The sequence below is a fragment of the Petaurus breviceps genome, unplaced genomic scaffold, assembly GCF_028583685.1.
Source record: "Petaurus breviceps papuanus isolate PSGF00001 unplaced genomic scaffold, PetGlider_PUasm1.0 90897, whole genome shotgun sequence".
Taxonomy (NCBI): domain Eukaryota; kingdom Metazoa; phylum Chordata; class Mammalia; order Diprotodontia; family Petauridae; genus Petaurus; species Petaurus breviceps.
In genome coordinates, this window is record NW_027187374.1 from 14,615,670 (window position 1) to 14,643,194 (window position 27,525).

Below are 27,525 nucleotides of genomic sequence, written 5' to 3' on the forward strand. Positions count from 1 at the left end.
AAATGCCTCATTTATTTTTTAAAAATTGAAAGGTTAATTATTTAAAATTTTAAAATATCGGTATGTTTCTTATAAAAATTAAATATTAATCAATTTCTAGTGGTTGTACCTTTCCGGTAAGCCTTTCCTTAACAAAGATAAAGAAAGAAAGGTAATTTTGCAAAACTAGTCAACACATTGATGGACTTCTGTATCATGTGCAGCGTTTTGTATCCATAGTCCTTAACCTTTTCAATGAAAGAATGAGACTGCCTTTTTATTTTTCTCTGGAGCCAGGTATGGGAATTTTATTCAGATAGTTTCACTTTATTTTTCATTTATATTGTTATCACTGTATATATTTTGTTGGTTCTGTTTACTTCTTTCTATATTAGTCTTCCAGTGTCTCTCTGATTTCCTTATATGTCTTAATATTCCATTGATGTATCACAACATGTTTAGCCATTGCCCAATTTGAGGGCCCCATTTTGTTTCATAAAAAATATTACTATGAATATTTTGATTTATATAGGACCTTTCTTTCATAGGTTAACTTTTTACTTGGTTGATTCTACTATTGTCAGCATCAATTGATGTACTTGGAAGTATTTATACAGGTTAAAAAACCCCACCAAAATAGACAAAAAAATAAATGTGGTGATGTTCTTCATAGGTTTTTGTGATTTCTTTTGGACTGTTTGCCCCCATAATTGAATGGCTCATAATGCCTGGTACTCTTATACCCTACTATATTATGAAATTCATCAAGTGCTTAATACACATCAGTTGGTATTGACTTTTATTCAGCTTGACATACTTTTCTGTTTCCCTCACTTTCGGCTAGGTTAAGAGGTCTTTGAATAATATATAGGGTTTGTGTCTTATTTTAATCTTTGTATCTCTCCTGTTGGCTGTCATAGTGCTCTGTATAAAGTAGGTTCTTAGTAATCATGTGTTGATAATGAATTTAAGTCTGCTTGGTTTAGTTTCTTCTCTCACTTTTGCACTGTCACTTTCTGCTGCTGTATCAGTATGGCTTTGTCAGCTGTCTTATAACTTCTGATTTGAAGCTTTGGGCTCCTGTCAACTGGGAACACAATGAAACTTGTTAGAATTGAGCTAAGGGCCTGAGATAACGTTTTGTGGGTAAAATATACGATCTTTTGTTTATGGCCAGGTTGATGTATTTTGCCTTATCATAGACATTTTTTTTTGCTTCTTTTTGGGTTTTTAGTTATATTACAAATGAGATGATTGACTAAGTGGTACCTGTGTAAATGTGTATTCTGTGCTGTATAAAACCCCAGAAGAAAGAGGAGAAAGTTTTTGCTACTTTGTAGCAACTCTGGAAATAATTTTGTTAAGGAAGAGGTTGAAAATCTTACTAAAAATGAGTGTTACAGAATTATCTGTAATTGCCACATATCCATGCTCTTTCTGCCTGTCATTGACTGTGCAGTGAAATCTCTTATTAAGTGATTAAGGTATGTTTTTTTTAAACCTTGTGTAGGTACTACAGGATCATCTTTTAAAAGAAACGCCAGATACACTTAGTGACCCACAGTAAGTTATGCTATATTTCTATTTATCTCACACTAAAGGTATATTTTTATTATTATAAGCCCACCTAGATGTTATTCATTAGTTATTCATTAGGTGACAAGTTAAAGATGGCTTTTAAATGTAGATTTTATTAGGGTTTATTAGAGTTGCCATACTGAAGTTTACAAGAACTAAAATTGTTTTCATCTAAGTATATTTTCTCTATTACATTGACCACATATGGGAAAAAAAAGCTAATAGTCTTTCCTTGTTTTTTCATTTTGCTTTTTTAATGTTTTGTTAATATTTTTCTTGTTTTTCTATTATATGACTTAAGTAATTTATCATTTCTGACCCTTAAAATTTAGAAACTCTAGAGAATAGAAGACCTAATTTCAAAAACTATAGTCTTTGAACCTTATTTTACCTTATTTTAGAAAGAACTTCTAGTGCATCACAGACCTATTTGTCTTCTTGCGATGTGCAAAATCACATTGTGTTTTCTAGTTTATGTCTTAATACGTGGTCAGTTTTTTATAAAGCTACCATGTATGTCTAAGAAGTACAGTATATCCCAAAAATCTTAGTTCAGTTTTAAGCTTTAATAACTCTATAAGTGCCTCAAATTTATTTTTTAAAAATTGAAAGGTTAATTATTTAAAATTTTAAAATATTGGTGGGGGAGGGCAGGGCAGTTGGGGTTAAGGGACTTGCCCAAGGTCCCACGGCTAGTAAGTGTTAAGTGTCTGAGGCTGGATTTGAACTCAGGTCCTCCTGACTCCAGGGCCAGTGCTCTATTCACTGAGCCACCTAGCTGCCCTGCAAAATCACATTTTCATTACAAAATATTTTCCCCTATGTTTTGATTTTGAAAATAACATATTTGAATTTGTTCCATCTTTCTTCTTCTCTTGCCAAATGTAGCAGTACCCTTTCTCCCACCTATCCGCGCTTCTAGAGAATAATTAAAGAATCATAAATAACCCTGTGAACATAACAGGAAGTTATTTAAAGTGGTACCAGTTAGATCAAGCTTTTAGAGTCATCATCAAAGAGACATTTCATCCCTGGATTTGCAGTGATTTTGTCACTCATCCTGTCATCATCAGTTTTCATAGTTTTCTAACTTCTAGAATCCCTTATATTGTAATACATTATCCACAAAGTGTTAATAAAAGATGGACAGTGGAAATAAATGTAGCATATTACTATAAGTAGAAAGGGTGTATATTATAATTTTATAGCCATAATAATATCTATGATATGTGTATGTATAATATATGTTGTATATATAATGTACAGTAGAAACTTAAATTCTATCCAGTTAAGTGTTCTTGTGTGTAAGACATTGTGCTAGACACAGGGCATGCAAAGACAAAATGATAAATAGACTCTGCCCTCAAGACATTTATCTTCTACTGGGGGAATGTAATGTTTAAATGGATAAATATCTACATGAGAATTTGAGGAAAAGGGCAGATCTGGAAAGGTTTCCATTAGGAGGTAGAACATGAGTTTAGCCTTGAAGTAAGCTAGGGATTATGAGAGGTGGGCCTGAAGAGGGAATGCATGTCTAGCATGTTGTTAACATGTGCTGTTACTTGGAAGAGGGAGATAAATTGCTGTTCAGCAAGTAAGCTGGAACAGAGAATGCATGAAAGTATGATAACATAGAATAAGCATAGAAAGATAGGTCAAAGCCAGAGTGCAAAATGGTTTAAATGGTAAGTTGAAGATTTTTAAAATTTTATTTTGGAGGCAATAGGAAGCTATTGAAGAAAGTTAAGCAGGGGAATGATGTGATTAAACCTGTGCTTTAGAAAGATTTATTTTGATAAAAGAATCTTAAAGCTATGGAAATTTAGGCTTTTGAAATAGTCAAGATAAGGGGTAATGAGTAGAGAGAAGGGAATAAATATGCAATATCTTGTTGAGACAGAATCAATGAGACTTGGTAACAGTTTGGATATGGGAGTTATAAGAGCCAATCATTTAACAAGCCTTTAGGAAGTGCCTGTTATGTTCCATGCAATGTGCTAAATGGGTGGCAGGGAGAGATAGAAACACAATATAAACAAAAACCAAAAGAAACAGTTCCTCAGGAGTTCACAGTCTGATAGGAGAGACAACTAGTAAACACCTATGTACCAACAAGATATGTACAGGATAATTTTTTAATGCAGGAATATTAAGGGGAATTGGGAAAGGGACTGGGAAGAGCAAAGGTTTATGCCAAGGCTGGACCCAGATGACTGCGGAGGAGAGAGTGAGGCTGGTGACTTTGCCCAGCCCTGCTTCCTTAATTCCAATTTACTTACAAGTCACGACATCACCTTCATGTCATTGGTCTTCTTTGACAACAAAGGACAAATAACAAAGTGATTTCCCTAAATTTTTTGTCTGATGGTGTTTCTCCCCTACCATGTAAACTCCAGAATCTCCCTATAGCCTTCTGGATCAAATATTGATTCTTGTACTTGGCATTCACAGCCCTTCATAAGTTAGTCTCTTCCTACCTTTCTAGCCTACCTAGATATACTCCTACCAGCATACTCTTTGATTCAGTGACACTGATTTTTTTGCTGTTCCATGAACAAGACATTCATCTCTTCGTTCTGGACACTTTCTGTGGCTATTCCCTATACTTGGAATGCTCTCCCTCCTTGTCTCTGCATATTGACTTCCTTTAAGTCACAGCTAAAATCCCATCTTCTATAAGAAGCTTTTCTCAATCCCTTTTCATTCTAACTTCCTTATTTCCTATTTATCCTCTATATTCTTTGTATATGTGTGTTTCCCCATTAGATTGTAAGCCCCTTGAGGGCAAGGACTTTCTGTTTCTTTTTGTATCCCCAGTTTAGCACAGTGCCTGACACTTCATAGTGAGGGAACTGAGGATATTAGAACAGAAAGTAGTAGTGGATATGAGTGAACCACACTGATTGCATCTTGTAACTTAATTTTGTAGTTAACTCAGTTCCCTTTCTATTCAGTTATAGGTCTAGTCCAATTTCTGTTATATAAGAAAATTTTATTACTTTATTGCATTTGAACCTAGGTATGTGTGGCTAGGAAGTTGGACCACCTCTACCTACTGCTTAGAGTTATGCTGATCAGAAGTGCAGTCAGATCCAAAGATTAATGCAAGGTGTTTTCTCACAGTTACACATACCAAGTAACCCAAATTTCTCACCTGGCTCTTGCAATGGTCAGTTTCCATTTACCTTTAATTGTACACAGCCACTTGGCAAGGGAGGGAGGTGGCAGCGGATATACATCTCTTTTTTCTGATTTCAGGGAATTGTACCTGTTCATTCTCCTGTCTCAGCTTAGAAAGTCCCTAATGTTTCTTCCATTTAGAAATCAAATCACCTAATTTTGTATCCTGGTTAATTGTTTTCTTTTAATTGGTATTATATGATTAATTGTTTTTAATGCATACAAGTCTGTCTCCCTCTGTATTTGGGGTCCATTGCCAAAGCTGAGGAAGGCTACTAGTCTCGATTTGTTTGGCATTTGGCATGCATTGATTCATTTCATTTTTCACCCACCACAGTAGGAACTTAATAAATGGTTTATTGATTGGTTGATTATTCTCAGTAAGAGAGAAACGAAGAGAAAGCCTTGGAGATTAATCATAGTTAGAGGGTAAGACATGGATGATCCACCATGTTGGCAAGCCTAGCACTAATGGTTTGAATCCTCCAGGCTAAGACCTCTGATTGTAAGTTTTCATTTATTCAGCATTGAGTATTTATTAACACCTACATTATGTAAGGCACTATGGTAAAAATTATTTGTATCATTTATATGCTTATATGTACATTCTTTCTGTCCTAGAGTATAAGGTCCTTGAAGGCAAGAATTATCTCACTTTTGTCTTAGTATTACCCTTAGCACAATGCCTGACATGTTATAAATAGATACTTTATATAATAGCTTGTTGATTAATTTGATAGTTGCTATAATGATTTTATAATGAGCATTTATGTCTTAATGATACAAATAATTCTAACTTTTATTATTTGCTTTGTGCATATTTAATACATATTCCATTATCCCCACCCCTTATCCCTTTCAAATTAAGAACTGTTCCGGAAGAAGAAAGAGAAGCCAAATATTTTCGAATTGTAACTTCTTCCATGTTGGCTTTAAAGAAACTGCTTTGCATGTTGCCGTCTGTTGAGCTTACCTCTCTAGAGGAGAAACTCAGACCTCTTCTATCACAGAACAAATTTTGGAAGTATGGAAAACATAGTTCACCCCAGGTATTTTTGTCCTTTTTACATTTTAATGCCTATCTTATCTCTCTACTTTTTATTTTTATTTTTTAAGATTTTTCTTTTTGCTTTTTTGGAGGGAGGAAGGTAGGGCCATTGGGAGTAAGTGACTAGCCCACACAGCTAGTTTTGTGTTAAGTATATGAAACCGGGTTTGAACTCAGCTCCTCCTGACTCCAGGGCCGGTGCTCTATTCACTGTGCCACCTAGCCACCCCTCTCTCTACTTTTTAGATTATACCTTTTTGATAAATACCTATTTACATTTTTCTGATCGATTCTGATTGTTTTTTTGAATTTTTTTTTTGATTTTTATTTGAACTATTATACTCTGTCACTTTTTTAGTCATTAATGCTTTTGATGGTAAATATATTTTACATACCTAATTTTCATAGGTATCCACATGTCTATTCACAAGAACCCAGAGCCATTCATATTTTCTTGTATTGTTATGGGGAATGAGAATTAATTTAAATTCTCATTAATAGATTTAAAAATTGTTGTTCTTTAATGTATACATTAACTACTCTTTATTTTTTTAAACCATAAACAACATACATATCCCAGTATTTTATTTGGATATTTATATGTGTGTAACAGAAATGAAAAAACTAGGCCTTAGTTTTAACACAGTTCTTTAAGTGTTCATAATTTTTACATTATTTCTCTTTGTTGTTTCTTTTAGGTTCGTTCAGCTTTTTTTGAGTTAATTTCTGCCTTATGTCAGTATGTTCCTCAGTCTGTGAAAGCTGAATCATCCAAAGTATCTCCTGCAGTTCTTGTTAACATTGATGAAAGTGATCCAGTGGTTTGTCCTCCTCTTTGGGAAGCTGTGCTTTATATCCTTACTACTATTGAGGTATGTAAGAGAACTTCAAAATTATTTTGTTCCCATGTTTGTTAATAGATCAATATCTAACTTTAAACATAATATTTATGTCCATTATGAAAACTAAAGATGGGAGAAGAAACTTTATCTAGATCTTGGTACAAATTTTAACTGAATATAGAAATGAAATTTACAAAATTTGTATTTAGTTTATTACTTTAAGTAGCAACCATTAATACCTAATAACTTATAGACAAACAAGAGCAGCATGTATGAGTCTTCAAAGGTAGATGGAATTGAGTTGTCATTTTTGGAAAGTAGCCCTAATAGAATTATTTTATACCAAATGCCTGTCCATGTGAATTTTGATCAACACAGATTTATGTTATGATTTTGACTATATTGTGACTATGACTAATGCTTATAGTATGACTCAATCTGTGTGTCTTTTTCTAAAATTCACTTTTTTAGAAGGGAAGAACATTATAGGAAAGGATAAATTGAATGATTAATTCTATTTCTATTTTTTGTTTGTTTTTATTTGGTAGGACTGTTGGAGTCATGTAAATCCAAAAAAAAATGTGTTTCCCAAACTATCAACTATTCTTAGTGAAGGAGGAGGAGGCCTAGCTACGGTTATATATCCTTATCTCTTGCCTTTTATTAGCAAGATCCCTAGTGCTACTATAGACTTGAACTTGGAATTCTTCAGAAATTTTTTCAGTTATATAACTAAAGGGTAAGCTATCCTAAATTTTGAAAGTTAAAGTACAAATAATTTTCTTTGGGAGTAGAAAAGTAGAAAAAATAATGTGTCTCCATGTAAATAATGCCATAGATAGTAATAATTTTTGTGTCTTGGACTAGATGTGTGAATTTATAGGTGTTCTTTTGGCTAAATAAGGGAGCATCTTACTTTATTGTTGGTAAGTATTCAATGGGACAGTGTGGGAGCCTAACGAGAGAGTAGGATGACTTACTGATCATTGTTGAACCAAGAGTTAGAAGGATTCAAATCCTAGTTCTGTCACTGTGGTAACTTAGGCAAGTCATTTTCATTTCCTCTTCTCTAGAATGAGAAGGTCAAACTGGATAATCTTTAATAGTCTATAATCTTCTATATTTATAGCTTTGGAGAGATAGTGAATAGAATGATAGGTCTGTAGTCAGTAAGACTCAAAGTTCAAATCCTGCATTGAACATTTACTCATGTGACTGTGGACAAATCACTAAACCTCTTCAGTTTCCTCATTTATCAGGTGAGGTAGTTTAGCCTCAGTGTCTTTTGAGGTCTCTAACAGCTCTAAATCTGTGTTTGTATGAATAAGCTTTTTCAAGTATTTATATAATCTAGTCAGTATACAGGGCCTGTTGAATTTGAAGTCAGTGTTACCCGGCTAGGAATCCCAGATCTTTCATTTACTCTGTCTGTGATTTTGGGCATCACTTTACTTTTCTGGACCTTATTGTTCTTATCTGTAAAATGAGGAGTTTGAGCTAGATGGTTTTCTGAGATCCCTTCCAACTCAGTATCTCTGATCTTAAATATTACCTACTTAAATGTGTTTTAATGTGTAATAATTCTTTAATTTGGAATTCTCATAATAGGTCCCAGCATAGACAAGATCTTAACTAAGGGTTTCATCAGCATAACTAGTTTTTAAAGTGATGATTTAAGTTCAACAAATAATGAAAACTCACTTCATTGTAGTGGTAGTAAAAATGTCTATATTCCATTTTCTTAAAAATTGTTTTTTTCTTTTAAATTTGTGCTGGAGTCACCTGCTAATTTGTATATCAGTTTTTGAGGCAATGTTATTTTGGGAAAATACACTCAATAATTTGAAGTAAGAAGGAAAAAGTTCTAACTTTATCCCTTTATAGTTTTGCAAGTGATGTCAGGTAAATAATTTAAGCCTTAGTTTTTTTCTCTTTAAGATGGGAATAATACTTGAACTATCTACCCATTCAGGGGTGTGAGTATAAAATGCGAAAACACTTTGGAAATCTAAAGTGCTACCTAAATATTAATATTAGTAGAAAATTAATGTCTTTTCAAAAAAATGTTCTCCCAGATTTCTTCCTGTGGTTTTAACTTGTCATTACTCCCTTTTTAGATAATATGAATATAATATAAATTATATTGATTATAAGCAATATAAATAAAAAGTATTTAAACTCATTGAATATAAGTCTTCCTAGCTGTATGAATATGAATAAATTAGTTAATTTCGGGACAGAGAGGCTTAGCAAAGTGAAGGAGTTGGTTTAGATGGCCTCTAAGCTCCCTTTTATCCCTTCACCTAAAGTTCCTTCAAACTTTAAACACATTATGATTTCTAAGTGCTTCTCATTTTTTGGTAGTTCTAAGAATGTCATTCTGGTGTTGATAGAATATTTTCCATAGTGCCTATTATTTTCATGCCATAATGTTTTTTATTCTTTTTTTTTTTTTAAATCAATCGGGGTTAAATAACTTGCTCAAGGTTACATGGCCAGTTATTTCTGGGTGTGGTGCTAAGTGTCTGAGCCCGGATTCGATCCCCAGGTCATCCCGACACTGGAGCTGGTGCTCTTACTCACTGTGCTACTTGGCCGCCCCAAATGTTTTTTATTCTTAATTAACTATAAGAATGAGACAGTTCGGTGGGGTGGCTGGGTGGCTCAGTGAATAGAGCACCGGCCTTGGAGTCAGGCGGACCTGAGTTCAAATCTGGTCTCACACACTTGACACACTAGCTGTGTGACTTTGGGCAAGTCACTTAACTCCAATTGCCCTCCAAAAAGCAGGAAGGAAGGAAGGAAGGGAGGAAGGGGAGGAGGGACAGTTTGATACTCAGAATTGTAAAATTACTGTTTTTGTCACTTAATTTATTATTTTTTAGATTATCAACAGAACGAATCCTAACCAGCCAGTCAGAACGCTCAGCAGTAATATCTGCATTTTTTGAATGTTTACGGTATATAATGCAACAAAATTTAGGTGTGAAAGAAGAATCAGTAAAAATGCAGAAGATGCTTATCAATGATCAGGTATTTATAGAATAAAAACAATTTATTTTTAAAATGTTTTGCTTTTTAATATTAATTGATGATCTTTATAATTTTTAACTTCTCATTTATTCATTAAATAACATATTATATTGGCTAGATAAATTTAGAATTCTACAGTCATTATGCCCAAACCTAAAATTATGGTGAAGTTGGAATTAACCATTTGTTGTGTCAGTGATCAGCCCTTAAAAATATTATGCAGGTTTCTTTCTATGTGTGTGTTTATGCCAAACACAGACATAGAAGGAAACCTGCATTATTTTTTCATAGCTAAGAGAGGCCATGTTACTTAATGAAAAAATAGAGAGCTGGCCTTAGAGTCAGAAAAATGTGTTAGGTGTGCGGTACTGGTTAAGTCACTTAAACTTTCACTGCCCCCAATTCATATTCATAGAGAGAAATTCCTCACTGGGAGCTCCCTGAACTAAAGAAAAATCACAGGTCTGGTTTAAAAAAAAGTTTAAGAAGTAATTCAAGCAGACTAATTATGACTGTAAGATCCTTAACTTTCAGAGTTCTGGGGAGAAATATATTTTTCAACAGTTTGTCAGGAATATATTAAATTCTTTCTCCTCAAAATTATACTTTTTTTGCCTTTCATTTTCAGTTGATCCCTTTTGTTGATACAGCACTGAAAGACCCAAGACTGCAGAATGAACAGCTCTTTGATCAGTTATCAGAAACACTAAATTCCTGGGAAACTAAAGCAGAAGCCCAAGGAGATGATACAGTAGTTAATACTTTGAAAAATGTGCTGAAAACTTTTTGGACAAGTCTATCAGAAATTTGTCTTCAGAAAATTAATGCACAAGAAACTGATGGGAAATCATTATTGGGCATATCTACCTTATTAGAAGTTCTTCAGAGGGCAGAAGATAGATGGAAACAAAGCAAAAAAAAAGTTTCCAAGGTCAGATTTATAGAGGAGGCACCTGAAAGTAGCACAGAGAACAGTGAAGAAAAGAACAAAACAGATATATATTCAGAAGAGAATATTGAAGAATCTGAATTCTGTTGGGATGAGAATCTTCCAATTCCTGTATCTCACCTAAGGAAAGGACCTCTGTATGACTTAGTTTGTAAACTTGCAGAACAGAGTATTGTACATATTGGTGAATTGAGGTCAGAACAGCACTTAGGCTTTTTATCTTCTCTTCTCAAGTCTTTCTCTTCATGTCAAGTATTCCAAGCTCTGCTGGACTTAGCAAGAGAAAAAAATGCCAGTGAAAGCCTCACTCCTCTACCTCAAGAAATAGGGAGACCTGTCCGCGAAAATCCTGCAATACAGTTTATGTATCACAGACTAATGAATTGGCTTGGTGAAGACAAGAAGCAAAACACTGATTTTCTGGTTGATATTTTGTACAGCATCCTCTCTTGCTGTGAAACTAATACAGAAAGAAAAAATATACTGGATGATTTGACAAAGGTATTACTAAGTTGACTCCTTCTTGACACTTAGTTAGCTGTGTATAGCTATGCACAAGTCACTTAACCTTCCTGAGCCCCAGTTTTTTTACCCATTTTAAAAATGGGTAGTACTACCTCACAGGTAGTCCTGTAAGAATTAAATGAGATAATGTTAGCACTTTGTAAAATTTGAAGTGCTAAATATAAATAGCAGCTATTATTATGATTGCACTTTTTTGCTGTTAGACTGGTATGTCATTCTATGAACACTTTAAAATAGATCAAATAAGTTGTAATTCAGAAAGTTAGTTTTTTTGGATTGCTCTATATTCACATAGGTAAGTCATTTATTAAAGTCAAGGCTTTTATTAAATGCTTGCTATGTTCCAGGAACTGTATTAAGCACTGGAACATAGTCACTCTTTTTTTGGCTAAGGCTATAAATTAAAGAATATGATATTGATCATTTTGGGGAAATTATACAAATGTGGGATGTCTGTTTAAAAAAAGACTTAGACCTGATAGCTGTCTTAAGACATCTGAAGGACTTGCTCATATGTAAAAGGGATTAAATTTGTTTTGCTTGGCTGTGAAGGGTAGAACTAGGAACTATAGATATAAATTTCAGAAAAGCTTCATCATAATTATATAGAGCTAATGACTTCAGTATGTAGTTCTCTTTTACTGGAAACATTAAAGCAGATAAGTTAGATAAATACAAAGAAGTTGCAGAACTTAGTTGATTTATGAGGTTCCTTCCAATTTCACATTTTTGTGATTTAATATGAGAATTTAATAAATTCTTTTAGTTACTGCCTTCAGTCTATAGATTGTGAATAGGTTCTTCTGACCATAAGTGACTTGGATATTTCACAAATTATTTTTGCCCTATTTGTGGATTGTAAGTAACTTTTTTTTCCCTCATTCAGTTGGATCTGAAATGGAATATTCTTCTTCGGATTATTCAAAAGGTATTTTCTTCATTTTTTTTATGGTTAATTTTTTTGTAGTTTTAGTACTGAAGTAGGTTGTATATTTCATCAGTCCTTTGGAATTGTGCTTGGCCATTACATTGATAAAAATTCTGTCATATTTTTTAATAAGGCAGTGTAATTACTGTAATAATAATTCACTATATAATCCCTTCATTTTCATTCAACATAGAAAATGTTTATGAGTGATAATGTAACTTAGTTGATAGAGAGCCAATCTTGAAGGCAGAGAGACCTAGATTCAAGTTCTACTTCTAGCTGGGTGATTCTGAGCAAGATGTTTAACTTCTCAGTTCTATAGGTACCTTTTTAATAAAGACTACAAGTTGCAAAAAAGGTGCCACCCTGCATTGGTAGAGGGTGTTTCCTCATTCAGGTGTTAATTATACCAATGAAATTACAGATTGAGTATCTAAACACTAGAGAAATGATTTGTGTCCTTTCTTTATATTTATATATATATATATATAAATTTTTTTTTTTGCTTTTTGGAGGGGGGAGGGTAGGGCAATTGGGGTTAAGTGACTTGCCCAAGGTCACACGGCTAGTTTTTGTGTTAAGTGTCTGAGGCTGGATTTAAACTCAGGTCCTCCTGACTCCAGGGCCAGTGCTCTATTCACTGCGCCACCTAGCCGCCCCTGTGTCCTTTCTTAATGGTTCCCAAGCATGATGAAAAAAATTTGTTGTTTGTCCTCCTTAAATTCTTCGTTTTTCCTAATGTTTTTGTTTTGTGTGAGATTTAAATTTCTAAGTAGCTTAAATTTTTAAAATAGATTTGCTCCTTAGGCCAGCAATAATCTACTATTATTGTAACCTAATTTTCGTGTTATTTTGTATGTATTGAACAATCCATTTAACATCAAACTTCAAATAAAAAAGAAAAAAATGGGATAAACTAAATTAAAATGAATAAACTAAACTTTTAAAAAACATAAACTAAAGAAGATTCTAAAGTAAGGATTTTTAGAACAAAAAGTCTTTGAATATTAGAGGCAAAAGGGACATTAGAAGTTAACCAGCTGAATTCTCTTATTTTTTGTATGGGGAAGTAGAGACCAAAAAGATAAGGTATATAGCACGTTGGTGTCAAAGCCAGGAATAGAACTTTGTTAAGCCTTGCTTTTGTGCTATTCAACACATTTTAAAAAAATAGATTATTTCCAAAGAATGATTTGTAAGGCATTTCCCAATCCGCACTTGGTTTTTGGATGTTTTTTTTTTTTTTCAGATGGCTTTGAAATGAACCAAGTTGCAATTTGCCTTCTTCCTCAATCCCCAAAACAAAAGGAGCATGAGGAACATGGATCAGCATGTTTCTGGAATGGATTGATGGATTTTTTTACCTTGAAGATCGGTCATTTGCAGTTAGACATCTGGGCTCAATAACATGCTTCTGGGCCTAAGTTTTTCTTTTTTTTTTTTATGGCAGTGTAATTTCAATTTTTAATACAGAAGTAACTTCCTACTATTATACATCAAGTGCTCTTTAATTTTAGTAAAATTAAGTAACTTAGTAAAATTAATTAATTTGGTAAAATTACTATTTATTAGTAATATTAGTAATTAAGTATTTTAGTAAAATTTTAGTAAAATTAAAGAACCAGAAAATAACATTTGTTAGGTATTTTTTATCTAAAATTCTTACTTCAAGATTTTTATGAGGGATAAAGTAGGCATAACACAGTGCTATACTGTATGGGGAATACAAAGGAATTATAAAATAGCCCTTATCTTGAAGAATTGCATAGTCTCTTTGGGAAGAAGACATATATTTGGAACATGAAAGTACAGAATGTTATATAAGTAAATTCCCAAATGAGTGGTACAGACAGAGTTTTTCAGAGAGGGGTGTAATCATCAGCTTCTGGAATAGTTGCAGAATAGTTTAATCAGTAGACTTTGTATAGAGGAGTATATCAGAGAATAGCATGAACAGAGGTGAGGGTATGATATTAGACAAACCGAAATAGAACAGAGGCTACATGTTTAAAAAATAATGGGAGACAAAGGTTTGAAAGGTTGGTTGGGGTTAATTGAGGAGTTTGGAATTTAGGGAGAGATAATGTGGCATATTGGCTAGAGGACTGACCTTGGAGTCTAAAGACTTGAGTGACACTATGCTCATGGGCAAGTCATTTAATCTCCCAAAGTTTCAGTTTCATCATCAGGAGAGTGGGGATAGTATACTTATGTATACTACTTACCTCACAAGGTTGCTGTGAAGACAGCTCTTTACGAACTTTAAAGTGCCATAGATGATACTTACTATTTTTCTTCAGATAATGGTGAATAATTGAAGGTTTCTAGGCAAGGGACTGATATTTAAATGTCATTTTAAGAAAACTAATGAATTAAGTAAACTTGCATATCTTTGGCCAAAATCTTGCTAATGCTTGCCTTTACTTTCATGTTTTCAGGCATGTTCAAGTTCCTATAAACACTTGTTAGTATCTACTTGGCTAAAGGGAGATGTCCTAGGAGAGAAATTGGTAACTTTGGCTGATCATTTGTGTAATAAGGACTTGGAAGTTGGAGTACCTTCAGAATCCTCAGAAAGATGGACCCTCTTAAGTTTGGTATTGTCTCAGCATGTTGAAAATGGTATGTTCAGTGTGGGTCTATTCTGCCAATTGGGGATCAGTTTTTGGAGATTCTAGAGTTGCCCAGATTCAGACCCCATGGACCATAGCATACCAGACCCTTCTATCTTTGACTATCTTTTAAAGTTTTTTCTAAGTTCATGTTTGTTGTTTCCATTAACACTATGCATCCATCTCATTCTCTGCTGTCCCCTTTTCTTTTTGTCTTTACCAACATCAGGGTTTTTTCCAGAGTCCCATTGTGTGACCAAAGTATTTAAGCTTCAGCTTCAGTATTTGACCTTCTAGTGAATGACCTGAAATAATTTCTGTAAGAATTGACTTCTTTGATCTCCTTGCTGACTCTCAAAAGTCAAAAGTCTTCTCCAGTACAACTCAAAGCATAAATTCTGTGATGTTCAGCTATCCTTATAGTCTTAATTCTCACAGCTACTTGTAATTGTCCTCCATTCTTCCCCAGTAGAGTATTGGATACCTTCTGACCTGAGGGGATCATTTTCTGATGTCATCTCTTTTATCATTTTAGTAATGTCTGTGAGGTTTTCTTGGTAAAGATACTGGAGTGATTTGCCATTTCCTTCTCCAGTGGATCACTTTTTGTCAGAAATCACTACTATGATCTTTCTGTCTTGGGTAGCCCTGCGTGGGATAGCTCATAGTTTCATTGTGCTGTGCAAGCAACTTGACCATGACAAGGCAGTAATCTAGGTTCAGTTAGCTTGTTGGTTGTTGGCCTAGAGAAGCCATAAGACTTTTATTATCTATATGTAAAAAGATTTAATTTGCAGGATCTGTTTCAGGCATCTTTAGTGCTCTCTTAATCCTTTCAATATTACTTGGAAAAAATTTAATTTTTTTAACTTGGGTTTTGTTAAACTAGTATGCTTTTCTTATAGAACATCAGCATTTTTAGTATGTGCTTTTGAGCTAAGTTTGAAAGCGTAGATTGAATAGTCACCTTGAGTTTTCTGTGTGTGTGTGTGTGTGTGTGTGTGTGTTTGTATGTGTGTATTTATGTCCATGTTTTCTTTTTGGTCTAGCTCTTTAATTTCATTAATTTAGAGTAGAATCTCTTTCCATTATTGAAGACTGGCAATATATCTATAATTTATGGTCTTAAAGACTTGCTGGGCCATTGATGGGTTAATTGACTTGCTCATGATTACATAGCTGGTGTCAGAGGCATGACTTTAAATATTTCACTCTTCCCAACTCCAAAGACCAGCTCTTTGTCTGTTTCTAATGCCATGCCATACCATGCTACCTATATATTTGGAGAATTATTCAAAAGAATTACCAATAATAAAAATATATAATAGAGGCACTTGAAAATTCAGTGATAATATTTGTAATATATTTTTAAAATTTTTTTCAACAGATTACTTGATTGGAGAAGTTTATATTGAAAGAATTATCAGTAAACTTAATGCAGCTCTATCCAAAGCAAAGCACGTTTCAGAAGTTGGAAATACTGAGTCACCAGTATCTTTCATCTGTGATGTGGCCTCTAACTTTTTCATCTCTAGGAAAGAATGTTGTTTAATGCCATCATCTGAAGAGTTGTTATTAACTATCTTTCAGTTGTGTGCTCAGAACCAGGATTTTACACATTTATCAGGTAGCAATATGCATACTTCTGAATAGTTATTTTTTTAACTCTGTTCTTGGGAAACTCAGCTTTGGTTACTAGAAAATACATTTGCACATGCTCTCATTATTTTAATGTGGAAATTAAAACATTGTTTTAGAGGGTTATAAATGCCAACCATGTTCTGTTTTAGACATGAGACTTAAGGGTTTCTAGAGATAAAACATCTTAAATAGTCATTCTGATTGTTCTCCCATGAGAATGAACATAGATTCCTTGAGAAATAAATTATTTTACTTACGTTTTTTATACCTAGCATTTAATATAGTTTCTTGCACATAGGTACTTAATGTTGATTGATTATTTGATAATAAATGTCAGAATAGAAAAGGATTTTGAGATACCAAATATTCTATCCCCATGACTTTATCCCTAAAGTATCCCAGAAAATGGCATTCCTGTTGTTGGTATTTAAAATATTTGTAACCATTCTAAGTTATAGGTTGGTATGTGACATGTACCATTTTGAGAATTATAGAATATTAGACTTAGAAGGGGCTTAGAGATCATCTTGTCATGTACCCTTTCTTCTTTCCTTCCCCCTTTTTATACTAGAAACAACCCTGGAGAAATAAAGTAATTCCCAAAGATCACATAGATGATTAGTGCTGAAACCAGGACTAAAAAAATATAGGTCTCCTTGTTCTCACGATGTATTTTGTAGCACCACATCACTTCATCTTGCCTAATAGTTAAAAGATAAAATAAAATCAACTTTGGTATCATATCCAGATTGTCTATTTTAAAAACTATATTTCTCAACCCTTGGTTTAGTATAGAGATGTCAGACTTGCTACTTGCAAGCTCTGTAGTACATGAACCGCATTAAAGTGTAATTGGGAAATGTTTAACAAAATAAATTTGTGGTTTTCTATGTCAGAATGCTGCCCTCAGGGATCTTTTTTGATCTGAGTTTGATACCATTGCTATAGTATATTCTCATGTATGAAAGGAAAAGAAATATAGACTTTTTAAAAAGACTTAATTATTACCCTCTCTGGAAATGATGATAGTATTTTTCCAATCTTCAAAATCAAAGACTGTAGTGCCAGCATTATATTCACAGTCCCTATGGTGGCTATGAATATGTTGGCGTAATTCTGAATCACAAAACATGACAGACCCTCCACATGGAAGACAGAACCAAAACATTTATTCAAGTACTAGAAAGCCTAATCCCAATACCAGAAAGCCAAATCCATCATAGCAACAAAGAAATCTTTACACGATAGCAATGCAGGGGGCACCACCATCCCCAAACCTTCCCCCTCCTAGGTCCTTCCCACAAACACTCATAGCTTGCTGCCTGCTTCCCCTCTCTCCCTCAGCTCTAACTGCTCTGACCAACTTCCTCTCGGCTCTGCTTCACCCTTCCTATACCACTGGTTTGGCAAGCTCCTCCCACCACAGACTCCTGTGACTCACGCTTCCATGTGACTCAAGAAGGTCACATGGGCCTATTAATGGATGGGAAAGTTAGGCAAAAATTTTTAACAATACAAAGACTTGTATGAAATCACATCAGTTTGTATTTGTTATGTGCTTACTTGTTTAGTCTTGTGATTCAGAAATGATTTGCTTGGTAGTTGAATGTTTATTTTCCATTTTCCATTTAAATGATGCTTTAAAAAACTGAAACCTATTGTAAACTACAGCCAAATTCAGATGAGTTAAGTATTTGGATATTTTGTGTTAGATTACATATTAACTGTTTGATTTTAGACTCCATTGTCTGTAAACTGAAGCATACTTGGTTATGTGGCTTACATTCACTGGTTCTTCAGTTTGAAAATGCAAATATGCACAGTACCTTCCTGCATTCATCTGCTCTTTGGCTCAAGAACCAAATTCAGTCTACATCCTTGGATGTCAAAAGGTAAGTTCTCTATACTCTATAACTTAGTATTTTTTTCTTTGTAATCCTTTGCAAAACATCCTTTGCAAGCCTTGTTTGTGTTCATGCTTGTATATTAGTACAGAGTTATTTTAAGTTTTTTCAATGATGATTTCTTGCTAACGAGTATTAAATGTTACCATGCTGTCCCTTTAAGGATAATTGGACATTGGAAAGAATTTATCTTTGCAAATGTCATAAATGCATCTCTAGTTTAGGGAAGGCTTAGAAGAAGTCTGCTATTGTTGGAAGCACCCTTTGGTATTCTCGTCCCAGTATCTCTGAAATGGAGGTTTTTCAGGAAACAGGTGTAACTAGAAACAAACTGGGATCAGATCTACTCTAGAGGTCAGCCACAGAATAATCCTAAACTCCAAGAATGGGAAAGTGAGGTGATATTTTCTTCTGCATTTTCATTGTCAGGATGAAATTCTTAGAAACATGGAACTGTTTCAAGAGGAGTGAATGAAGCATGAGATTTAAGATTAAAAGGACAAATATTTCTCATTTATGAGTTTGTATGATGTGGGAAAATCATTTACTTCTCAGTTTATCTTTCTACTTCAATAAAAATATCTTATACAAATGTCCTTAAATGAAAGTAACAGTCTAACTACAATATATTTTTTGTTTTTAGCCTTCAAGTTATGATGTTCACTGTTGATGACTTACTAAATAATCTTTTAGAAGCTTATAATTCACATTTCCTTCTGAGACTTTATGTTGAAAATATAATGCCAAGTGATAGTGAATGGGAAAATATGAGGAATTCTCTTTCTACACAGGTATGTTACAGACTGAAAAACTCCTTTAAGCTTTGTCTTCTTAAGAACTCTTTTTTAATGATTATTTGGATTTCATTGAAGCTAGCATCTTTTGCTTGCCATATAATCTGATGAGAGTGGTAAAACTTTCTACTTACTCTTTGACTCTTAATGTACACCTTTGTTATAATTTTAGAATTTTATTATTGCTCTGCCTATCCCCTTTTCATATTTTTTTTAATTTGGATCTTAACATTACATGTATAAGGTATACCAGGAGAACTTCTTTGTATCTCTCACTTTTTTTTTTAATTTGTAGTGGTTACATAAACCTCTTTTGGAAGGAAGATTGAGTTTGAACTATGAACAGTCCAAAACAGATTCCAAAGAACATAATACAGTGAAGCTTCCAAGTCATTTGTGTACCACAGCATTATTAAGCAAAATAGTCTTGTTGACTCTGAAAGAGGAAATAATTCTTGAAGATAATAAAACTGAAAAAATAAGTAAGTATTGCTTTGTAATGAAAATAAAGGACACCCTGGCATACATAAAATGTGTGAAAAGGGATAGTAAACACTACAGTTTTAGTTCTTTGAATGTAAAATTGTTTTAGCGATGAGGGAAGTTGAAAGACATAAATGATAAATATTAAATCAAACTAGAAATCAAATGGTAAAATAGTGACATTTTATTAGAATATTATAAGCAGTAAAGCATGAAGTAGGTCTTTCTTGTTCTCATCCAAGGAAGAATTAGTTATGTAATTAGTTACCAAAAGGGTTCTCATCATAATAAATGTTTAATTGAATTAAATTCTTGAGTTCCATGATACACTATAGCAGATGATACATGAGAAAATTGCAGTGTTTAGTTAAGAATTCTATACTTTTTTTTTTAATGCTGCCAACATTTTCATAGGGATATCAGTTTATTTATTTATTTATTTTTTTAAATAAGCAATCAGGGTTAAGTAACTTGTTCAAGGTTACACAGCCAGTTATTTCTGGGTGTGGTGCTGAGTGTCTGAGCCCGGGATTCGATCTCCAGGTCATCCCAACACTGGAGCCAGTGCTCTTACTCGCTGAGCCACCTGGCCGCCCCTAAGCAATTGGGCTTAGGTAACTTGCTCAAGGTTACACGGCCAGGTGTTTCTGGGTGGGTGCTAAGTGTCTGAGCCCGGGATTCGATCTCCAGGTCATCCTGACACTGGAGCTGGTTCTCTTACTCACTGTGCTACCTGACCGCCCCATATCAGTTTATTTAAAAAAAAAATTTATCTTAATTACAAAATAAGAAAAAAGAAAGAAACTTAAATACTAATAAAATTTTACAAAATAAGAAAAGAAAAACATTGTCATATGCACAACAGAACGTGAGAGAGGATTCAAAATATATAGCAATAAATTTCCATTTCAAGAAAGCCTATATAAATTATAGGCATTGTGTTGAGAGCTGTCAATCTTTGCTTCCTTATAAGTTTTCTTTTGTTCTTTGCTGTATACTTTTTACTTTGTTCTTTTCCCCCCTAGAAGGCTACAATTAAGCATAGTTATACATACATATATATCTATCTATATATTTAGATATAAATATATATCTATACACATACACACATGCACATATGTAAGCATACAATATATAGATACATATATACACAAAAATATACATGTATACATAAACATACATATACATAACCTTAGATAGCTATAATCATTGTCATATATAAACTTTTATATTTATATGCATCTATGTAAGACTGTATTATACTTATTTAACCTGTTTCTCTGAGGGTGGATAACCTCTTCCTCCATAAATCCAAGTCTTCCCATATTTTTCCAAGTTCACTAGTTTATCATTTTGTACACTATAGCAATATTCCCACCTTATACTGTCTAGTTGTTTTAAATAATCCAAAACAGCATTGACAAGTTCGACTGACCGGGCCTATTTTTCTTATTTGATTCAATCTGTTTTAGCCTTAACTTTGTCTGAACTCATGATTACAGCCTTCCTTCTTTTTCCCTCACAAATTCTACTCCTGCTCTTTATATTATGTTTGTGTGTATCTCCTATTTTCTGTTCTTTCCCACTCCTCTACTTCTACCTGCTGCTTTGCCTTCCTGTTACTTAATTTACTTCCACCTCCAAGGATCTCTCCCTTTTACTCCCATTCCTATTAATCTAAACATACTTCTGTACCCCCCTTTAACCTATTCCTTCATCCTCCCCTCTAAAGATCCCTCCTTTATCCTTTCCCCCTTCTTATCCCCTTAGTGTTTTATTTCTTTCTGAATTTAGAAGACTTTTATACTTTTCTAGATACATATTTACCTCTTGAACCCATTCTCAGTGAAAATAGGTTTCCAGAACTACCAGCCCTCTTTTCCCATCTAATTCCTCTGTGTTGGTTCTTCCTCTCACACCTCATTTGTATAAGATAATTACTCTTTTTAACTGTTCCTAAAAAGTTTTACTTTTTTAAAATCATATCATACTCAGGTCTACCTCAGTCTTTCTTACAAGCTACCCAGTTAACTAATAAAAATTTTAGGCATACATTTTAAAAGGTAAGTAGCCTGTCCTTTATTGAGTCCCTTGTAATTAGTCTTTGGTATGTACCTTTTATGTCTCTTGGTTCTTGTATGGCAGATTTTCTGTTAAGTTCAGTTTTTTTTTTTTTTAAATCCTGAAAGTCTGACAGTTCATTAAGTGTTCATTTTTTTTTTCCATTCAGGCTTATGCTTAGCTTTGCTGGGTATGTCATTTTCGGCCAGAACCCTAGTTTTTTGCTCTTTGATATATAGTGTTCCAAGACCTGTGATCTTTTAGTGTCTTTGCTGCTAGGTTTTATGTGGTTGTAATTGTGGATTGCCATATTTAAATTGATTTTTCTTGTTGCTCATAATATTTTATCCTTGAGCTGGGGGATTTTGGAATTTGACTATGATACTCCTGTGGGTTTTCCTCAGAGGATCTTTTTCAGGTGGTGATTGGTGAATTTTTTCTATTTTTACTTTCCCCTCTTATTCTAATGTATCAGCATAATTTTCTTTAATTATTTCTTGTATTATTGTATCAATATTCTTTTTTTGATCATAGCTTTTAGGTAGTCTGATAATTCTTTTGTTTTCTCTTCTTGATCTGTTTTCTAGATGAGTTTTCTTATGAGATATTTCACATTGTCTTCTCTTTTTTCATTCTTTATATTTTGTTTTATTATTTCTTGATTTCTTTTTTTTTTTTAAGCAATTGGGGTTAAGTAACTTGCTCAAGGTTATACGGCCAGTTATTTCTGGATGTGGTGCTAAGTATCTGAGTCCAGATTCAATCCCCAGGTCATCCCGACACTAGGACCAGTGCTCTTACTCACTGAGCCACCTGGCCGCCCCTAAGCAATTGGGGTTAAGTAACTTGCTCAAGGTTACACGGCCAGGTGTTTCTGGGTGGGTGCTAAATGTCTGAGCCCGGATTCGATCCCCAGGTCATCCTGACACTGGAGCCGGTGCTCTTACTGTGCTACCTGGCCTCCCCTATTTCTTGATTTCTTATAACTTGGCTAGCTTCTCCTTGCCTAATTCTGATTTTCAAGGAGTCATTTTCTTCCTTAAGATTCTGAATCTCCTTTTCTAATAGCCTAACTTTCTTGTCATAATCTTCTTGTTTTCCTTGTATTCTTATTTTTCTTTTAAATTTTTCCTCAGTCTCTGTCATTTGATTTTTAAAGTCTTTTTTTAAGTTCTTCAATGAATTCTTTTTGGGCAGGTGACCATTTGACATTACTCTTTAGTGTAGAAGATGGTTTCTTTGCTTCAGTGTTCTCTGAAGATGAACTCCAGTCTTCTCTGTCCCTAACTCTTTGTGGTTGAATTCTTTCTCCTTGGCCTGTTCATTTTTTTTTTTTAATTTGAAGCAGCTTAGTTTTTGTAGCCTCATATCCTCCTTCAGTTCTCCCCTCAGGTCTGGAACCAAAACCGAGACCTCCAGCCTCCTGTACATGCCCACAACCAGCAGCATCCCCACCCCATTGCTTTTGCACTCATTGGACATTTGTTGTTTCCTTCTTGAGGGTACCCTGGCTGTGTCTCTGTAGCACAGCTGAGTCTGGCGTTCCTTGTCAGCAGAGTTTCCCACAGTCTTCCCTGACTCAGATGCCCAACTCCCCTTACTGTTCTAGGGGTAAAAGTTTCTTCATCTGGGGTGGAGGCAGCCTCCCAACCCAACTAACCCCAGGACTTGCCACCTGTTTAAGCGATCCTAGTCTGGAGGTGTTTACTCTGCACAGGGACCAAACCTGATCCTGGAATTTTTCTTATAATTTCTCCTGGTTGTCTCACCCCTACTCTTAGTTATTTTTACCTCACTATGTTTACCCTGAAGTGCTATTATTATCTCATTTGTGGGGGAAATCTGGAGAGCTTGGAATTTTCTGACCCACTGCACCATCTTCTCAGAATCTTCTCTCGGCATATCAGTACTCTCCTTCAGATTGTTGTTCCTCTTGGAATGTCAGCAAAATCTGTTTTCTTGCTTTTTTAGAGTAGATAGAGTTCCAGATAACAATACGGATGGGTATTTTGTCTGGGTAAGGCTTTTATAAAAATGGTTAGATGAGAAATTTGGAGGGCTTATATAGATCTGTTGTTATTTCTTTCTTCCAGTGGGGGTTTCTGGGAAAATGACATTAAAAGGCAGGAAATTTCCTGGCTCTCCTAAATTTCCCCACTAATAATTTTAAATAATGTCTTAAAGAGAACTTTAGAGGGGTGGAAATAATTTAAAGTTGGGGTAAAGCAGTTTTCTAGCCTAAAACAGATTGGATAGACACTAGGAAAGATCTGACCTCCCAGGGTGGTGGTCTTGCCTGATTGAAGTGCAGGTACTTTGGGGTAGGCACCATCAAATCAGCAAACCACAGGCTCTGAGGGCAGCTGTATAGGTGGTAGCTTCAGGTTCAGGAAGTTTTGCACCATGGACTCTGGGTGTCAGGGGGAAAATTCTAGGACCCTCTGCTGGTGGTGGATCTGAATCCCAGGTGACCAGAGGTGATCCCAGGCCGTGAGTGAGCAGGATCAAGTATGATGAGTGTGGTGGTAAAGGGATAGGACCCTCCTGGCTATGGCAGCTTACAGGAGAGCAGAGTCCCAGGTTTCAGTTCCAGGGCACAGAGATGAACTGAAACTTTTGTAGCCATGGGAATGATTGTAGGGAGTTATTGTGTTTGTGGGGACAGCATTGCTGGGGGTCCCAGTACTTGAGGTCAGACTGCCAGATAGAGTTCAGAAAAAAATAGCATAAAAAACCTGATATCTGAGACATCCCCCACACCTTGGGGTTAGAGCTTGACTTTAACATACAGTTAACAACCAATAAATAAGCTGCTAAAAAAATGAATAAACAAAAGAGAAAGAACTCAACCATAGATAGCTACTGTGGTGATAGAGAAGATCAGAGTTCAAACTCAGAAGAAGTGAAGTCAAAACAGTTCCTTCTAAAGTTTCAGAGAAAAAGGTAAAATGGTCACAAGCCCAAAAAGAGTTCATGGAAGAGATTTAAAAGGACTTTAAAATCAGAAAGGTTGAAGAAAAATTAGGAGAAAAAATAAGAGTAATAGTAGAAAATTATGAAAAGAAAGTCAACCAATTAGAAGAGATTCAGAAATAGAGAAGAAAATAGTTTCTTAAAAAAATAGATTTGGGTAAGCAGAAGATGATAACTTCATAAAATACCAAGATAAAATAACAAAAATCAAAATAACTGAAAAAAATAAAAAAGAATTTGAAATCTCATTGCAAAAATAACTGATGTGAAAACATATCAAGGAGAGACAATAGAAGAATTGTTGGACTACATGAAAGTTATGCTAAAAAAAAGTCTAGACATTATACTTGAAGAAATTAAGAAAAAATCCCTGAAGTTCTAGAACTTGAGCATAGGCTCCCAAAGTAGGCAATTTTGTCTCCTATAGGGCACTAGAATGATCCAGGGGGTGCATTGAGTAATAATAAGGGGGTGGTGGAAAATAAGGAAAGAAGAGAAGAAAAAAAAATTTTTTTTGGAGGGGGGAAGGCAAGGCAATTGGTGTTAAGTGACTTGCCCAAGGTCACACAGCTAGTTAGTCAAGTGTCTGAGGCTGGATTTGAATTCAGGTCCTCTTGACTCCAGGATTGGTGCTCTATTCACTGTGCTACCTAGCTGCCCTGAGAAGAAAATTTTGAAAAACCCTTTGTACATGTTTAATCTGTTGTATGACAGTTAAAGTCATAATGATTGCATTATTTTCCAAATAAACACACAAAATTCAAGTTATAACTGATCAGTGGTTAAGTCTGCCGACGGGTCTTAACAAGCAAATGTTGGCAGGTGAGCATTTCATGCATTTTTGGAAAGTCCAACATGCATTAGCAGGAATATTTGCATGTAGTGACTTGTTTACAGTATGATACTACATGGTTACATGATGCAATATTGTGTTATCAAAATTAAAATGCAGGAAAACCCCCACAAATTTACAATAAATTATTAAATTTAAGATGCTTCATTAAAAAAAATATTTTTTTGAAATGATGGAATTTTTAAATAAGCCATTAAAGGCTAAAAGAAAATAGATTTCCAGGGGGGACATTGAGTAATTTTTTTAAAGGGTGTGGTAGGCCAAATTAGTTTGGGAACCTCTGGACTAGAGGGTAAGATAGAAATTGGAAAAATCCATGGGTCACCAAAGATATGCCAAAATGAAGACTCATAGGAACATTATAGGTAAGTTTTGAAGCTCCCAGGTCAAGGAAAAACTTCTTCAGGCAATAGAAAGATACAGTTTAAATATTGTGGAGATATAGTTAGAATAGCACAAGAATTAGCAGCTTCTACATTAAAAGACTGAAGGGCATGGAAGATGATATTCTTAAGAATAAAGGAACTGGTTTGAAGAATAGCTTACCTAGTAAAGCTGACTGTAATCCTGCATAGGGAAAAAATGAATAGTGAATTAAAGAACTTTAAGGTTTTCTTGAGGAAAAGACCAGGACTGAACAGAAAATCTGACCTACAAGAACCAGGTGAAGTTAAAGCCACATGTAATAAAGCTAAAATAATTAAAAGAGATAAATAGGGAAACTTTATTATGTAAAAGGTATCATCAATATTAAACCTATATGCACAAAATGCTGTAGCACTAAAAATTTTAAAAGGAAAAGCTGAATGAATTACATATGGAAAAGGATAGGAACACTTTCATAGTGGGGGACTTCAACCTTCCCCTCGCAGAACTAGATAAATCTAAGTTAAAAAAAAAAGTAAAGGAGATAATTAGAATCTTAGGTAAACTAGATATGATAGGTGTCTGAAGAGAATTGAATTGGAATAAAAAGAAATATATCTTTTTCTCTTTGGTATATGATACCTTTAAAAAATTGACCACGTGTTAGGATATAAAAACTTTATAGTTAAGTGCATAAAAGCAAAAATATTAAATTCATTCTTTTCAGATTATAATACATTAAAACTTTCATTTCACAAGTGACCATGGAAATACAGATTAAATGTTATTTGGAGACTAACCTATCTTAAAGAATGAGTAGCTTAAAGGGCAAACCAGAGAATAAATAATTTTATTAAAGAGAATGATATTTAATGAGATAATATACCAAGACCCATTGGATGCAGTAAAAGCAGTATTCAGAAAAATGTATATCTTTAAATTCTTATATCAGTAAAATAGAGAAAGAGCAGATCAGTGAATTGGGTTTGCAATTTTTAAAACTAGAAAAATAAAACCCCTCAATTAAATACCAAATTAGAAATCCTAAAAATTAAAGGTGAGATTAACAAACTTTAATGTAAGAATTAATAAGTATAACTAGGAGTTGGTCTTATGAAAAAAAAAAACAATTTTGGTTAATAATATTAAGAAAGAAGGAAAACAAATCACGAGTCTCAAAGATGAAAAGGGTCAATATAATACCACTAATGATGATGAAATCAAAGCAAGTATTAGGAATTTTTTTTTGCCCCATTATATGCCAGTAAATTTAACAATTTGAGTGAAATAAAAACTGTGTTGATTAACAAAGAGGAAATAGAACATCTAAATAACCTATTTTAGGAAAATTAAACAGGTCAGAAATGAGCATCCTAAGAAAAAAGCATCAGGACCAGATGGATTTATAGATGAATTTTTCCAGACATTTAAAGTTCAACTAATTCCAATATTAAATAAATGATCTGGAATAATAGGCAAAGAAGTCTGAACTCTATTAATAACAGAGATAGAGGGAGCGGCTAGGTAGCGCAGTGAATAGAGCACCAGCCCTAGAGTCAGGAGGACCCAAGTTCAAATTTGGCCTCAGACACTTAACACTTAATAACCGTGTGACCTTGGGCAAGTCACTTAACCCCAATTGCCCTGCCCTCCCCCCTCCAAAAAGCAAATAGCAATAAAGAAAAAATATAGAGCTGATACCTAAACCAGGAAGAGCAAAAACAGAGACAGAAAATTATAATGAATATAGATGCAAAAAATCTCAAATAAAAT

The 27,525-nt window shown here is 34.2% G+C and overlaps 1 protein-coding gene across 3 annotated transcripts in view; it reads left to right on the plus strand.

The window, feature by feature from the left end:
• The window catches only part of LTN1 (listerin E3 ubiquitin protein ligase 1), an 89,282-nt gene that overhangs the window by 19,768 nt on the left and 41,989 nt on the right, over window positions 1-27,525 (plus strand). For all 3 annotated transcript variants that reach the window (XM_069075063.1, XM_069075064.1, XM_069075065.1), the window contains exons 5-16: window positions 1,490-1,542; window positions 5,609-5,789; window positions 6,487-6,660; window positions 7,179-7,369; window positions 9,516-9,663; window positions 10,292-11,113; window positions 12,024-12,065; window positions 14,504-14,687; window positions 16,065-16,304; window positions 18,057-18,210; window positions 18,866-19,013; window positions 19,312-19,498. In XM_069075063.1, coding sequence (XP_068931164.1) covers window positions 1,490-1,542; window positions 5,609-5,789; window positions 6,487-6,660; window positions 7,179-7,369; window positions 9,516-9,663; window positions 10,292-11,113; window positions 12,024-12,065; window positions 14,504-14,687; window positions 16,065-16,304; window positions 18,057-18,210; window positions 18,866-19,013; window positions 19,312-19,498 — 2,524 coding nt within the window. The remainder of the gene's footprint in view (window positions 1-1,489; window positions 1,543-5,608; window positions 5,790-6,486; window positions 6,661-7,178; window positions 7,370-9,515; window positions 9,664-10,291; window positions 11,114-12,023; window positions 12,066-14,503; window positions 14,688-16,064; window positions 16,305-18,056; window positions 18,211-18,865; window positions 19,014-19,311; window positions 19,499-27,525) is intronic.